Source organism: Alosa alosa, chromosome 12 (assembly GCF_017589495.1).
Source record: "Alosa alosa isolate M-15738 ecotype Scorff River chromosome 12, AALO_Geno_1.1, whole genome shotgun sequence".
Taxonomy (NCBI): domain Eukaryota; kingdom Metazoa; phylum Chordata; class Actinopteri; order Clupeiformes; family Clupeidae; genus Alosa; species Alosa alosa.
This window is the reverse complement of record NC_063200.1, coordinates 12,656,734-12,674,233: the sequence shown is the minus strand read 5'-3', so window position 1 is coordinate 12,674,233 and position 17,500 is coordinate 12,656,734. Positions and strand designations below refer to the sequence as shown.

At 43.0% G+C, this 17,500-nt stretch overlaps 1 protein-coding gene across 1 annotated transcript in view; it reads right to left on the bottom strand.

The window, feature by feature from the left end:
- The window catches only part of plppr1 (phospholipid phosphatase related 1), a 38,600-nt gene that overhangs the window by 5,595 nt on the left and 15,505 nt on the right, over positions 1–17,500 (bottom strand). The window contains exons 3-5 of the mRNA XM_048259763.1: positions 12,778–12,966; positions 6,736–6,868; positions 519–769 (exon numbers count right to left, since the gene is read on the bottom strand). Coding sequence (XP_048115720.1) covers positions 519–769; positions 6,736–6,868; positions 12,778–12,966 — 573 coding nt within the window. The remainder of the gene's footprint in view (positions 1–518; positions 770–6,735; positions 6,869–12,777; positions 12,967–17,500) is intronic.

The following is a 17,500-nucleotide window of genomic DNA, read 5'->3' as shown; positions in this document are numbered from 1 at the left end:
CTCCGGATGCCTCCCTGCCACACTCCACTGACGGCCTGATTTTTTTTTTTCCCCTTTTCATTTTTCATTCCAAATCCCCACATCTACCACATGTCCTGGGAGTCTTTGGGAGTACCATCACAGAGAAACATAGCTAGGAGGGATACTTTATACGACCATCACAGACAAACATATGAGAGGGTTTCTATAGAGTACCATCACAGATAAACTGATGGGAGAGGGATTCTAAGTGATGTTGAATTACTCTGCATACCATGTATCCACTATGCTGTTCTATAGCCAATAAGTCCAATGCTGGTCCAGCTCACTTTTAACTGCTATCTACTAGTCTGGCGTGCGTTTCCCAAAAGCATAGTTGCTAACTAAGTTACTAACTAAGTTGTTTGTTGCAATGCAATTTCCCATTGCCAACCAAGTTGCTAACAGGTTAGCAACTATGCTTTTGGGAAACGCACCCCTGTCTGTTATTATGTACATCCTGCCATCAGCGAGGGCTGTCCGAGAAGCCAGAGACTCACTGTAACGTAGATGGCAGAGTAGACACTCAGGGAGGCCTCTTTGGAGGGGAACGACCGCCGTGCCCGTTCCACAACCACCAGGTTGCCGGTGCAGATGTTGCCATTGGTGATGAACTGGTGGTTGAAGCGGCACTCGGTGCCCGTGTAGTTTGGCTTGCACACGCTGAGGAAGTACGGTGCCAGGTTGCCCGTGACGACCTGGCCGGCGTTGACGAAGATATCCGTGGCGAAGAGGCCGAAAGCAAAGACACCTGCCGGAAGAGATGACCATTAGGATGCCTCTTCGGTCATTAACACCCTCCTCCTCTTTCTCACACACACAACACACACACACGCACTCACTCACACAAACACGCACACATGACTGCACCAACACCACCAACCCCTCAGAGCATCGCAAACAATCAAACAGCAAACGAGGTCAAAAGGATTAGTTTCAGTGAATCTTCTGTATCAACTTGTAATCACTACCACCATCTCCAAAGATGTCTTTTTCCCTAAAACATCTTCAGAAGTGGTGGATAATTTAATCAAATAGCTGCTGTCTCGGGAGAGGAAAGAAAGTGCACATAACCTCCACACATGAACATCACAGCACTCTTCAAATATTCACTTTCTCTACCAATCTCCAGTGACAGTGATATTATCAGATTTGCCTCAGCATGAAATTGTAACTGTGGAGTGAGCTGTATTATAATTCCCAGCCTCTCATTGCCAGAGAGAGAGAGAAGAAAAGAACAATGGGCTCAATGACACAGAGAGAGAGAGAGATAGAGAGAGGGAGGGAGAGAGAGAGGCAGAGAGAGGGAGGGAGGGAGGGGGAGAGAGAGAGAGAGAGAGAGAGAGCTTTCACTTTCCATCAAAGACAAAAGAGCAGAATATTCTCTGGTCACTAGTGTGGAAGATTGTGTGTGAGCTTTGGGTGAAAGAGAGAGGCGCTGGATACAATGGCCCATATCATTACTAGCGCAGGGCTCCCAGGACCCCATTACCTAGCTAGCCTCTGAATTATGCATTAACGCCTGCTAACCCTGCTAAGGGAACGAACAGGGTTTAACTCTGCTCGAGCCAAAACCTCATCTGAAATCTACTCCATGGTGGGCAACAGCCGGCTTGCCATGATGACCGTTCTAGCCAAGCAGCAAATATAGATTGATGGCTGACTTCACCAGGGAGCTTGACTGGGGGAAAAAAATGGAGTAAAGAAACTGTAGTAAACAAAAAAAACTGACACATAAATAACACATTAATTGTTTCTCATATAGGATAATAAATGGCAATCTTGATGAGAGCGCAGCAATCACTTTTATTTGACCTTTATTCTAATTTCCATTTGAGTATGATATGTCAGACCTAGTGTTAGGTGTCATATAGACGGCTTTCCCGTTTACCAACAAAACAAGATGCGCACGCAGCCGTGGGGCAGAAGACGCTTGGTGGCCGTCCACAACGTTATAAACTTAACCTAATAGTCGGCTGCTGTAAGCTACACTCAATTTTTTTGTATATCCCTGTTGTCTCAATGATAATAACAGCTCATTTGAGACTGTATTTCAGAGTTTGCCGTTCATTTGCTTTATTAATATAACATCGTCTTTTGGCATTTTTGGCGAAGACATGCATTCTGTTAGGGATATTGAACATATTGGACATTCTCTATCCATCGTGATTTCGAATTGGTGCAGTTTTCAGCACAAAAACTCATTTTATCCTTTTCATGGAAAGCACTGCTCTATGCTTTTCTGTGGTGCTTTCTGCCTCTTAGTTGTGCACGCATGTTTTCGTGACGTTGCATAGAAATCCATGTATAGCATATCTACACATCAACACATACAGTCATCCGCTTTTTCACTGGTGGAAAGTCAGCAAAGCAAACTGTACCTCAGTGTTCTTACTGGGACTGTTGGGAAATTCTTGAACGAAGCAAGAAGAATTTCTCCAAATACCTAGGCTGAGTAAATACTCTAAACAAATATTCAGGTTTGTCTGCACCTGGTCGGAGATGGATCACAACCACATCATGCCTACAGCAAGCTCAGTGTTTCCCATATCTTGACTTATTTGTGGCGGCCCACCACAATATCAACATTGACCACCACACAATGACTTTCCAGGTTGTGCTAAGTTGTGCTTAAATCTGGTTAGCGGGGCGGTGGTAGTGTAGTGGTTAAGGAGCTGGGCTAGTGTGCAGTAGCCTGAAAGTTGTCGGTTCAATTCCCGGCTTCCACCGTTGTGCCCTTGAGCAAGGCACTTAACCCCAAGTTGCTCCGGGGACAATGTGATCCCTTGTAATATAGCTGACATATGTAAGTCACTTTGGTCAAGAAGTGTCTGCTAAATGTAATGTAATGTAATGGTTAGCATCATAACCACGCTGAGCTAATTTGCTAAAAACTGTTGCATTCAAGTTAATTCTGCAAACCTACCACCACAAATATAATTCAATTCTGTGGGAAACACTGAAGCTGCAGTGTGTGTGTGTGTGTGTGTGTGTGTGTGTGTGTGTGTGTGTGTGTGTGTTTGTGTGTGTGTGTGTGTGTGTGTGTGTGTGTGTGTGTGTGTAACATGACCTGCATGTGCCAGTGTGATGCCTCATCAGTGGACTTGTGGCAGCTGTTATGCTGTTAGCCGTAATGCTCATTAAGATGAATGTTTAATTAAAAATCTCTGAAACATGGTAAGAATCTGTCCATCGTTTAGCAGAGTGCTTGTGTGCACATACCACCTATTTTGAGGCCAGGTGCAGGCCAAAGCTGCATCATGGTAAGAAGAAACGAATAATGAATGAATGATTGGACTAAATATTGGGAGCTACTCTAGTGTGTTCACATTCATTCCTCTTTTCAAGAATCTGCCCATTCACACCGGATTGCTTTCAATAAATTGCCCATGTTGCATTTGCATACTCTGTGCCAGCTTATGAGGAGTAATATAAACGAAGGCCATCACTAATACAGCTCTCTGCTTCAGTGCCCTTCTAATGTTTGTAATAGTAATGTTAAGAGTAGATAGATAGATAGATAGATAGATCCTTGATTGATCCTCAAGGGGAAATTCAAGGGTCTCAGTAGCATACAGACATAACACACAACATGCACTTAAAGCAGAAATGGTAAACATAAGCAGAGGCAGACAGTGTACACAGCTTCATTACTTGAGTAAAAGTACAGATACCCTTTTGCTAAATTTTACTCAAGTACAAGTAAAAGTACAACAGTCAGATGTCTACTTAAGTAAAAGTACTGAAGTACTTGTTTTTAAAAGTACTTGAGGATCAAGAGTACAAGAGTAGCCTACATTTTCTAAATATTGCATTACTACTGCCACAGTGCTTACATTTATGTACAGAATCGTCCTACATCGAGTTATGAAAAATGTTAATGTTAATACCTTGGAGAATGTAAAAGTAATTGAAAGTAAAATCAAGTAATTTTCATCTTTTTACCATGTTGCCAGGGATGGGCAGTATTGCTAATACATGAATTTAAAATATGTATTTCGAATACAAAATACTATTTTGTAATTAAAACACTTAAAGCGAAAACTATCATTAACTTGTTCAGAAAATTTAAATAATCTAGCGAGGTGGGGCCACAGGTTGACACATTCCTGGGATGGACCTGCTGCATCTTCATCCATTGTTTCGTCCATGGTTTTGTCTCTTATCTAAATCTGACCATGGAGTTGACTTTGGCGGAAAGCTGAAGGTGATTGCTGATAGGCTGTCCCAATCAGTGGCGCCTGCACAATCCAATCACGTTTGAGAGAGAAACAACAAATTGAGGGTCTCCAAGATTTTTCTTTTTTCCTTTTTTTTTAGAAGAAGTAACGGGTACTCACGGTTATGGATAGAAATGTAGTGGAGTAAAGAGTCCAATATTTGCCTCTCAAATGTACTTGAGTAAAGTCATGAGTACTCCCCAAAAATGATACTCAAGTAAAGTACAGATCCCTCAGAATTGTACTCAAGTACTGTACTCAAGTAAATGTACTCCGTTACTGTCCGGCTCTGAACATAAGTATAAGTATAAACATATAACTAAACTCCACTGTACAATAAAGACAGTAGAAGATAAGAAAGATAAGAAAACTAACAAAACTAAATACTAAATACACTATATAAGTTAAATTAAGAAAGTCCAATGTGCTTGAGGGTGATCAAGCATAAGACGCTTGTAGTGACAGGGCCGGGACTGGTAAGGTGCTAAAGGGAGTGAGTGTCATGGTGAAGGTGCAAACAGTAGTCCAACCATAGTCCTTAGTTATGTGTGCCTAGCAAGGTGCTCAAGAGAGTGAGTGTCATGGTGAAGGTGCAAACAGTAGTCCAACCATAGTCCTTAGTTATGTGTGCCTGGCAAGGTGCTCAAGAGAGTGAGTGTCATGGTGAAGGTGCAAACAGTAGTCCAACCATAGTCCTTAGTTATGTGTGCCTAGCAAGGTGCTCAAGAGAGTGAGTGTCATGGTGAAGGTGCAAACAGTAGTCCAACCATAGTCCTTAGTTATGTGTGCCTAGCAAGGTGCTCAAGAGAGTGAGTGTCATGGTGAAGGTGCAAAAAGTAGTCCAACCATAGTCCTTAGTTATGTGTGCCTAGCAAGGTGCTCAAGATAGTGAGTGTCATGGTGAAGGTGCAAACAGTAGTCCAACCATAGTCCTTAGTTATGTGTGCCTAGCAAGGTGCTCAAGAGAGTGAGTGTCATGGTGAAGGTGCAAACAGTAGTCCAACCATAGTCCTTAGTTATGTGTGCCTGGCAAGGTGCTCAAGAGAGTGAGATGTGTGGTGAAAGGTGCTCATGAGTCCAAACAATGTCCAGTTATGTGTGCCATAGTCCAAACAGTTAGTTATGTGTGCCTGGCAAGGTGCTCAAGAGAGTGAGTGTCATGGTGAAGGTGCACAAAGTAGTAGTATACAGTGGAACCACTATGCAGTTCACTCACCCCACTTTCACCCTCCACAGACTCTGTATACGCCATACAGTACCGATTTTTAAACTTGTATTTATTAGATCAGATCCGATTACATTAGCCTTTATTTTCTCCAAAGGGAGACATTTGTTTTGGGCAGTTAAGAGACAGAGAATAAGGTAAATACACAACTCCTATGTGTATCTATGTTGTGTGAACACTCTTAAAACAAATGTGTTGAAAATAATACAATTTGCGTTGTTTTTTAACACATCTCTGTGTCCAGATAGGGACAACACAGTTTCTGTTGTTTCCTCTTTTTAATTTGTTACACAATGTGTTGAAAACAACACAACATGCGTTGTTTTTTAACACATCTTTAGTTTTTTTTTTAGTTACACAATATGTGTTGAAAATAACACAAATTGTGTGTTTTTTAAAAACATTTATGTGTCCAGATAGGGACAACACATTCATTTTAAGAGTGTATGCTAATATGCTTGTCCCAATATGCGTGTATGAAACCCTCTGTCTAACATGCTGGCTGCAAACCCTTTGGTCTGTCCCTTCTGAATCATGGTTCTGCTCTGTATTTCTTCCCATAAGGTTTTTCATTTCGCCACCACCATCTAAATTTTTTCTCAAGGGAGACCAAATTCAAGCTGGCCGATCAGATATATTAATATGTTATGGAGATACATATATGAAATTGAATTGAATTGATTTTTGTGTGGTTGTCATTTATCTTTATATAAACCAGAATTCATTTCAGTTTATACAGAAAAAAGGTCACAGTTGTTGGGTTTCTTTTTCTCCAAATTAAATTTTCTGTTTAGATGATTGATGAAAACATTTTCGCTCATTTCTCTGGATTGATGGTACCGATTTTAAGTAACCCGTTATCATGAAGACAATTAAGATTTACGATATCCAATAACGCATTTGATCAACTGCACTGATGTTGATGTGTTTAGAGACATCACTTCTAGGCATGCTAGTATAACATGCACCTTCAATACTGTATAGTTAATGCACATGTTCTGCACATTCGATACTGTATACAGTTAATGCATGTGTTCTGTGTCTTTTATACTGTACATGTGTATACGGTTAAAAGACGCACATGTTCTGCATTCTGTGTTCTGCTTCTATACTGTATACGGTTAAAAGACGCACATGTTCTGCATTCTGTGTTTTGCTTTTATACTGTATACGGTTAAAAGATGTGTTCTGCACCTTCTACACTACACATGGTTAAAAGATGCATGTGTTCTGCAGCTCAGGACTGTCTGTCTGTCTGTTTGTCTGGCTCACCGATGAACCTGATGATCCTGCGTATGAGGGGGTTGAGGTAGCAGCACTCGCCCGTCACGATGGTCTTCTCCTGGAGCAACAGGGTGTGTCGAGTGGACTTCATGATGAACATGGACATCTCCCCGATGAAGATCTGCACACACGCAGGAGGAGAGGAGATTCGTTAGCCGTAATATAATAATAATAATAATAATAATAATAATAATAATAATAATAATAATAATAATAATGTTATTAGTTTGAAGTTTAAACAACTAAACTCTAAGGCAGTGTCAAAAACTCAGATGTAGATTATGAAGCGCAGTGCAAACAGCAACTGGGCCAATCAGCAGACTGCATCTGCTGTGGACTTTCATTTTGACGTTGAATATACTTCATCTGTGGCCAATTGCATACATAACACATAACCGTATGCTTGTAAGATTATCAACAGACAGAGAGAAAGTAACTTAACACCACTAAGATAAAATTGTGACTATTTGAGTGGCAACAAGAAACAAACTCAACACGTAGGAAAATGGAGATGGACAAACAGAACAAAACAGACAAAAGAAACGGTTGGTTTTAACGGTACAAATAAGCAAAACTGGTGCTCTGAATAAAGCATACATTGTCTCTTAAAAGTTATTTTATTCATGCATCTAACGTGTAATCTGAGTTGCATCTGCTTTTAATAGGCTGACTACTTTCAGTGCTAAACAGATGTGTGGTCCCCTGCCGTTTTCATACATACAGCAGAATACATAATCAAGCCTGTGCTAACACTTTCCCTTCCGTAACTGCCTAAAACTCCTAATTGTCTCATGAGCCTCCCACATCTGCCAATGCACAAGTCAGAAGCGCACCACTGCATTCTGTCAGATTTATGTGTTCTGAGAGCACGGTAGTTCACACAATGAACTTTGTGACCACCTTCACTGCCTGCAGCAAGGAGGCACAGGAATGACCCCCTATTTCTCCTCTGTGTCCTTCATAGAGGCGGACGTGGTGGGATATTATTCCAACATACAAACTGTGCTTAGGAGGGGTGACTTAATTTTGTGCACATGCATTATAAAGAAACTCAAGAGCCGGTTAAACATTAGATCATCCCATCAGGACCTAATGAAAAAGAATGTACACTTAGGAATCTCAGCGAGCAAATGTCTTACAGGTGCAGTCAGCGACTGTACTGTATGTTATTTCGGAACATTTTTCAAAAGATTTTCAAAACATTTTTTGTCACATTCAGCAATCATCATCATAGGGCAGCCGTGGCCCACTGGTTAGCACTCTGGACTTGTAACCGGAGGGTTGCCGGTTCGAGCCCCGACCAATGGGCCGCGGCTGAAGTGCCCTTGAGCAAGGCACCCAACCCCTCACTGCTCCCCGAGCGCCACCGTTGTAGCAGGCAGCTCACTGCGCCGGGATTAGTGTGTGCTTCACCTCACTGTGTGTTCACTGTGTGCTGTGTTTCACTAATTTACCAAAGAGACCAAATTTCCCTCACGAGATCAAAAAAGTATATATACTTATACTTATACTCATCTCCTCACCATATGCTAGCTGCCCATTCCGTGAGTACACTGTAAACAAAACAAAAAAAACGTTTCTGTAGGCAGCCCAGAAAACAGGAAATGAACAAAGTTGGGACAGCCTGTGCCACGAACAAAAATGAAAACCTGTGTGGAGCTTCCCTGGGAATACTGAAGGGAGGGGTGAGCTACCTCTCAGGTGTGTTTCATTTGGTCCTTGGTTGAGATATAATGTATGTTGTTTTGGACAAAATCATTTGCTAAAAATGATTATAAATCATAAACATAAACACAAGCACAAACAAACGCAACTTCCTGTGCTACCACTGACTACACCTTTAAGATCAGTAAGATTGGTAAGATATGTGAGATTGGTAAGATATGTGTTCCCAGATCCAGTCCTCTCTGAGGTCTAGTGACTACACCTTTAAGATCACATTGGTAAGATATGTGTTCCCAGATCCAGTCCTCTCTGAGGTCTAGTGACTACACCTTTAAGATCACATTGGTAAGATATGTGTTCCCAGATATAGTCCTCTCTGAGGTCTAGTGACTACACCTTTAAGATCACATTGGTAAGATATGTGTTCCCAAATCCAGTCCTCTCTGAGGCCTAGACTCCATATGTGTTGGCCTGGCTTTCAAGCCTTCGAAGAAGCATGCCTTTATGCCCTCTTCCTTAAAGCTACTTTCAGCTGTGAGTACCCAGCTGCCAAGCCACAAAGTATCCTCTCCTGCCATAAGGGTCTTCTTGTTCATGAGCAAATTGCTGCCCGCTGGACATGGCTCTTTCAGGGTAAATGTAAAACCCCTTTTGTTTAACACTGAGCCCGGAGTGAGCCCTCGTATTGTCTGGCCAGCCTTCACATGGCCTGCAAGCCCTTCATGGGCTCTTAACGCTTTATTTCAGAGGGCTGGACATCATCTCTGCCCAGTGGTGTGACCAGAGAGTAGTTGTCACCGCAGCCATTGCTGTTCTGAAAGAAGTGACTGGATTAGAGTAAAGAAAAAAGAAAAAAAAACGCATAACAGATTGTAATAAAGCCGGCCATATCTCTGGAAACTGGTAATTGTCTAACAGCAATGGCTTGAACAGTAAACAGAAAGAGTAGCAGAGGGATTTGAGAGCATTTATTTAGATTAATTCAGCGTGCACACTGCTGTTAAGACAACAAGAGGAAGCAGGGCGCCAAGCAAAGCCAGCCTAGCCTGCTTCTGATGCATTCAATTTATTCTGATGGAGTCTCTGATATTATGTCACAAACTGGAAGGCTCGCTCAAGCAAGTCTAATATTGTGAAAAGGACGCGAGAAGGAGGGGTGGGGTAGTGCTTTTTCCGCCCAAGGACAGACCCCCCCACCACCACCACCACCAATCACACAGCAGGTTGGGATTTTTCTCTGTTGATACGCTTATTTACTCCAGTCTATTCAAGCCTCATTTCGAGCATCCGGTAATCTCAGGTCTCGACTCTGCCCAGACAAATGCCCCAAGAGAGGCAGAACTTGGGGCAGACGAGGTTCTGACCTGCCACCGTAGCCCTACCAGTGCCAGGTGCATTGTGGGGTGTTATCAGCAGTAAACAGGAATCACACAGTGATCAGCCATCTACCTCTGACTGAAGCTGTCAATCACTCCTTAGCACGCACAGGAAGTCAGCGATTAAATAGAAATGCACTGAATATTTTAATTGCCATTCAACCAGAGGGGTTGAGTTGGTTCATGGAGGCATTATTGCAAGCTGTATTTGGTGATTAATTTGTTGAATTCTATGACGATGACTGCTTTGAAACACCGACCTACTGCCAAAATGTGTGTAAATGTGTTTTACTGGGAGGAATTAGTGTGTGGAAAGAAATGCGGAGTCAATTCCAAGACGCTATGCATCACGTCACGTCACCTCTGGGTGAGAAACACGAGCCCAAGCAAAAGAGTGATTATCATAACATTAATAATGGATGTTATTCAGTAAAGCACTTTCTCACATGCTCAAAGTGCTGGGGCATACATCCTTATGTCTCAGTGAGTGTTTCTCACTGTGTCTCAGAGTAGAGCTTCTTCTGGGGCCAGCTTTGGCTCTAGTCTGGGTCTAGAGCTGATATTACCTGTCTGTGTGCAGATAAGACCTGCTACCCTAGGGCGCTAAACTGCAACTGAGTCTATTTGAGGCCAGGTCTTTCTGAGAGATTGCGAGTTTAGATTTCACAGGGTCACATTTGTGTGAGTGGAAGGGGATGTTAAGGCTGTTTTTGTACCTCTCCGGTATGGATACCATGTTAGCCACTGAGATTGAAAGACAATTTTCTGACAGTTTTTTTTTCCCAACCTGCACTTTCATCAGCTACGTAAGCATGGTGCACAAATGATGAAATGCATGAAACAATGCATTTGGTATTCCAGTTATGTCTACCAAGATGAGGCAGTCTATAACAAATTATTAAGAAAAGGTGAAAAAAAGAAAAAGCAGCGAGAAGTCCCGACTCCCGACATTATTTTTAATCCGAGGAGAGAGGAGGAGAGACAGGTGAAGAGAAATAGGCAGTGTGAGGTGAGGAGAGACAGGTGAAGAGAAATAGGCAATGTGAGGTGAGGAGAGACAGGTGAAGAGGAAGAGGTAGCAAGAGAGAGAGAGACAGGTGAATAGAAAGAGGCAGTGAAAGAGAGAGGAGGAGAGACAGGTGAGGGAGCAAGAGAGGAGAAGAGACAGGTGAAGAGGAGGCAAGAGAGAAGAGAAGAGACCAGTCAAGAAGAAGAGGCACCAAGTTAGAGGTTAAGAGACAGGTGAAGAGGAAGATGCACTGAGAGAGAGAGAGATAGAGATGGAGAGGAAGATGCCCTGAGAGAGAGAGATAGAGATAGAGAGGAAGAGGCACTGAGAGAAAGGTGGAGAGGAAGATGCACTGAGAGAGGTGGAGAGACAGATGGAGAGGAAGGGGCACTGAGAGAGAGGTGGAGAGACAGGTGGTCACAACATAAGACACAAATGTGCGAGCCATGAGCCAAGAGGAAAAACTTCAGCAACAACAATTTCAACTGGTGTTGAATGAACACATTTTCTTTATTCCAGATTAAGCCATCTCGTAGTTTGTCTAAATGTATGAGTTAACATAACTAAAGCACTGATCAAACCTGTTATCAAACCCACTGTGAATTGTCATTAGCCTCCATGAACCTTTTATAGTAAAGATGAAAACATTTAAAAAGTTTAATTACGGTCAGAAATAATTTACCTACAATTACCTTTGAGTATTTATATTTTATTTATTTTTTCCCTGAACATTACTGAGGTGATGTGTACTGATAGTTCAGACAGCAGGATGTATGAAACATTCAAATACGCCTACAGGCAACTTCATTCAGAAATGAGACTATCGTATATCCACCTACAGATTACGATTACACCTACTGTAGCACTAACATCCACCTACAGCCCAACAGCAGTAACATCCACCTACAGCCCAACAGCAGTGACATCCACCTACAGCCCAAAATATTGATTCTTGCTCCAAAACAAATGGCAATATTTTTTTTATAACATGTTGATGTTATGAACATGTTATTTTGACAGCCCAGGTAAAAAGGAATAATAGGTATGTGTATAATTTGATGTTCCTCCTAAAAAAAATCATAGTCTGTATGTGTGCAGTAAATAAAACCAAAACTTAACAATATTCCCCCAGACTCTCCTGACTTACAATCTGAGAGCTGCATGTCTCATATAAAAACATAACACTTATTTGTTGTAAGTCTCTTTGGACAAAATGTGCCCAAAACATAAACATAAACAACATAGTTCGGCCCTGCAGCCCAGGCCCCCCATCACCTCAGAGGAGCCAGGGAGCGGGTGTTGAGTGTTCAACCTCAGACTGGTGGACACACAGTGCCCTCTAGTGGTCCATGTGTGTATTTAACACTGCTCCCAGATGGTTGCTACTGAATGACTCCTCTTATATCTATAATTCATGAATTAACTTCGGCCTGGCTCTGCCCCACTTTGTGCGTCTGACTTCCCTCTGGCCACAGAGCGCATGCACTGTTGGCAAAATACGCTGTCAATCTCGCACCCAAAATATGAGCTGGTCAGCTTCAGTTTCAGACTCAGTATGAACAGTAAACACTGGTGTCCTGGAGGAATTCTACACATCTTCTCCAAACAAACAGATGAAGCACTGTATGTAGCACTCGAGAATACCAGAGAAACTGCCTCTCCCTGGCAGTAAACCAAACTGTTCCTCAGTTCCTGTAACTCTGCAAATTCTGGATCTATGCAAACTTATCTCCTCCAAACTCATATCCTCCAAATGAATTAAGCCAGAAAGAGAGAGAGAGAGAGAGAGAGGGAGGGAGAGAGAGAGAGAGAGAGAGAGAGGGAGGGAGAGAGAGAGAGAGAGAGTGTATAAGAGAAAGAAAGAAAGAAAGAAAGAAAGAAAGAAAGAAAGACATGTAGACAGATATTCAAAAACAGACAGACTTTCAGAGACAGACAGACACAGACAGACACAGACAGATAGGGGTTGCGGTTTCTCACCACGCCGGTTGGGACGGCTGCCACCACGCAGTAGAGGATGAGGGGGGGGACGAAGCTGCTCTCCTCCACGCCGGGGTAGGGCTTCATCAGGTCAGCGTCGTTGCAGAAGAACCCCTGGATGTGGATGCCAAACGTGTCCGTGCACTCAAAGTAGTAGGCCAGCAGGACCGTCCCCGCCATGATGACCAGCTGAAAGAAGAGCATGCATTAGCTCTCTCTGAAGCAGCTCTGTCTGTGTGTCTGTGTGTGTGTGTCTGTGTGTGTGTCTGTGTGTGTGTCTGTGTGTGCGTGTGTGTGTGGGCACGTGCACATGTGCAAGCATCCGCATGCAGCACCAATGGTGCAAAAAAAATCATCATGCATACATACTCACGCAAATAGACATACAGAATTTAGCCCTCACTCTTTCTCACTCTCCAACCTTTTATCACACACACACACACGGCTCTGTAAAACATTGCTTGCAGACACTGTGTGAAGCTCTTACAAAAAAAAAAAAAAACGAATTCTCCGCTAACGAACATCTCCATCTGGACAGCTCCGGGCATAACTTCTCTAAAACCCTCTATTGCATAAGCGTCCTCACTGTCCCAGAATAAAAAGATGAGAAGAGAAGAGAAGAGACTTTATTCTCTTTCTTTTTTTCCCCTTTCTCTTCCTTTTCCTTCTTCCTCTCCCACACGCATCCGTTCCAAAGTTAACCCATAGTAGTTAAAGTGCTAAGGAGGCATTCATTTGGAGAGGTGTGGGACGCTAAGAGGACTCAGAAAACAATATCAGCGAGAGAGAGAGAGAGAGAGAGAGAGAGAGAGAGAGATAGAGAGAGAGAGAGAGGACACAGAAAACAATATCAGCAGGATCCATTCAAGAGACTCTGTGGCCCCGAGGGCTGGTTTGACACAGAGAGAGAGAAAGAGAGAGAGAAAGAAAGAGTGAGAGAGAGAGAGTGAGAGAGCATGCACGAGAGAGAGAGAGAGAGATAGAGAGAGAGAGCGAGAGATAGAGAGCGTGCGAGAGAGAGAGAGAGAGAGAGAGAGAGAGAGCGAGAGCGAGCGTGACGAGAGAGAGAGAGAGAGAGAGAGAGAGAGAGAGAGAGAGATAGAGAGCGTGCACGAGAGAGAGAGAGAGAGAGAGAGCGAGAGCGAGCGCCGAGAGAGAGAGAGAGAGAGAGAGAGAGAGAGAGAGAGAGAGAGAGAGAGAGACCCCACAAGCACTGGCCTGACACTGTGTGTTGGTCATTAGTGCCGTGAGGCGTCCAGATGATGCTGAGGGTGTGGGCTGGACACCTCAGCATACAGACAGCTAGGAGGAACACACCTGTCACACACACACACACACACACACACACACACACAGCACCTCGGGGGGTAAGAGGCTAATTAAGAGAGTTGGGCTCGACGCAGCAGAAATGCACACATAAACACACACATGCACTCTGTCCACACACACACACACACACACACACACACACACACACTGATTATAAACTGAACAGTTTAATGCCCTAGGCTGGAGCATGTTACAAATAAAAGCTACAAAGTTCTAAATGACAGCAAGCATTGCACAGTGCAGACCTGCAATCCAAATAGATTAGATGGATAATACAACTCACTGTACAACACAAACTCAGTCATGGTGTAAACATACCTAAATCCTAAAGTCAAAGTAGAGCATGATCATAGAGCAGGTCAATATTATCGCCCTACAGAATTGCCCACCTATTGCTATCTATTTTTCGACTGATCCATATTTTAAATGTCCATGAAATTATGTGATCTTCTCAAAAAGAATAACTTAAAGCTTATATCAGCAGGTCTTCATAAATGGCTGCCTTCACAAATCACAGAAGAAAAACAAAGTTAAATGAAAAAAGATGGGCTTAAATACACTGAGACAGAAATACAATGACATCTTTCAAAATCATTATGACTCAGCAAAACCATTTTGACACCAATAATCTAAAATGCTGACTCATCTGTCTATTCAGAGCAAATGAGGCTTCAATCTAAAGTTAAAGGAAAATTCCGGTTTTTAGCACTTTAAGGCCCTTTTCTGGTTTGTTTTGGATGAACTAGAGTGGTGGACACCGAAATTTTGACGATTGGTCCGGTCTCGACTTTTCTGACTCGCCTTTGACTTCTCAGGGTGGCTGGCAATGGGCATACTGTAGTAGGCTACTCAAACATGTCCTAAAACAACCCTTAGCGTTCGTTTTCAAAACTGTGCAACTCACCGAGTGGTTAGTGGTGTTCGTTGATTATTAAAATCAAATATATCGGCGCAATGTTTGATTTACAGCCGTCCTATTTGCTATTGTGGAACTATTTTTTCAGACACCTCACAACCACGTATAAACTTCCGCTCAATTGTGAGCCTGAAGCATAGATGGTGGCGCAGTAATATCAACGTGCAATGAGTCTTCCAACAGAAATCAATGGGATTTTACAAAATGGCAAATAAAAGACGACAGAAACTGTATTTCGCTACGCTACTTGGTTTTGGAACATCACGAACACCACGAACCACTCGGTGAGTTGCACAGTTTTGAAAACGAACGTTAAGGGTTGTTTTAGGACATGTTTGAGTAGCTTACTACAGTATGCCCATTGCCAGCCACCCTGAGAAGTCAAAGGCGATTCAAAACGAGTCAGAAAAGTCAATACAGTACCAATCGTCAAAATTTCGGTGTCCACCACTCTAGTTCATCCAAAACAAGCCAGAAAAGGGCCTTAAAGTGCTAAAAAATGGAACTTTCCTTTAACACAGTTATAACAAATATAATTGGCCAACCGTATTCAATTTTAATTTAACAGCCCTAGAGTAAAAGTCCTAAGTCACATTACTTCAAATATAACATCAAATACTCCAAATATGGCTTCAAATAAGCATGTAATTCTCATAATAACCAAGTGATCACTGAACTTCCTGAAGGAGTTCTATGCAACTCAGCACCCAGTCATGAAGCACAATTCATAGGCTAAAACAGACCAAAAGTCTGCAGTCTCAGCATTAGTTTGAAAATTTTTGTTAGTTGCTTGTTAGTAGTAAGTTAGTAGTAAGTAAGTTAATTACTTAGTAGTTGCTTGCTGCTTGGTTACGGTTAGTTCACATTCTGTTGCAATGTCTTTTTAAACAAAGAAAATCACACTTCTACTTACTGTATACTGATTCTGAAGACAATTGTGCATTTTGGGGCTTTTGACTTTTGACTTCATTGTGTGCATGTTCAGTCTGTTCATGCATGCATTATATGAGCAAAACTGCAACACTTTTTACAAGACTAGCAGCAAGGACCTTGTAACATCCCCTCCAAGATTTGAACTCCACATTAGACTGGTCATGATGAGAGGCTTCCACATGCTCTCATGACGTGAGGCTTCCACAGCCCCTCAGATACAGTTCTCCTGCCCCTCCGATACAGTTCTCCTGCCCCTCAGATACAGTTCTCCTGCCCCACAGATACAGTTCTCCTGCCCCACAGATACAGTTCTCCTGCCCCTCCGATACAGTTCTCCTGCCCCTCATATACAGTTCTCCTGCCCCACAGATACAGTTCTCCTGCCCCACAGATACAGTTCTCCTGCCCACAGTTCTCCTGCCCCTCAGATACAGTTCTCCTGCCCCACAGATACAGTTCTCCTGCCCCTCAAATACAGTTCTCCTACCCCTCAGATACAGTTCTCCTGCCCGTCAGTACTCTTCAGCACCGCTCTCTGCTGCCAGTCTAGCTCTCTGAGAGGGAGTATGGAGTCAGTCACACAGTGCTAAGCACATGAGGCGAAACTGAATCCCACATACAATGTGTTAATCTCTCCCTTCTTGCATCCTACTACCCCCATCCATCCATCCTTCCCTCCCTCCCTCTCTCTCGCTCATTCACTCCCCAGGGGAGCTGTCTTAAGGAACATTTACATGTACAGCAGAAGCTGGTACAAAACAGCACGCCTCTACCAAAACAAAAAAAAGAAGATCCAGGAGGTAAAAAAAAAAAAAAAAAAAAAAATCAGGAGAAATGCAGGATTAGAGGGCTCATTAAATCCACCAAAAAAAAAAAAAAAACAAAACAGAGGGCTGTGCTGCTAGACCTGAGGGAATAAGGGAGGCGACATTCCTAAATATGCCCCCCAGCACAGCCAGGGTTGGCAGGCGTGCCAAGGTGGGGGAGAGCCAAGGAGCCGAGGGGGGTGTTTGATTAGCCTGAACCCCCATTACTCAACCTAATGGCACAGGGGACACTAGATAAATAAATAACAAACACAAAACAGCTATTAGAGAGAGAGAGGGGGGAAGGGGCACGCTTGGGCTGCAGAACACTATTTGACACCTTTACTGCACAATATGCCTGTTTGGATAAATTATATAAACGCTTCATCATAGTGACAGGAATGCTGTTGAATACAAACAATCTAATCTTTACCTTTGTGTGTGTGTGTCAGCTACATATAGTGGGATTACTTGGAGTTGGAACACACTTTTTTTGTTTTTAGTAAATGGACACAAGCAATTTTTTTAGCACAATTGATTTACAGCATTGTTGATTGCTGTGAGCTCATGCTGTTCCCAGCTTTGAGTCTGTCGGCTGGGTTGCAACCACAGGAGGGGGCCTGAAACCCACATCCTCATCAACATGAGCACAGGGCCTCCACAACGACCCCGGGGGCCGGCTCTAGTGGGGTGAGTCATCACAGCAGCAGTCACGTTAATGGCTCCATTCTCTCACGAG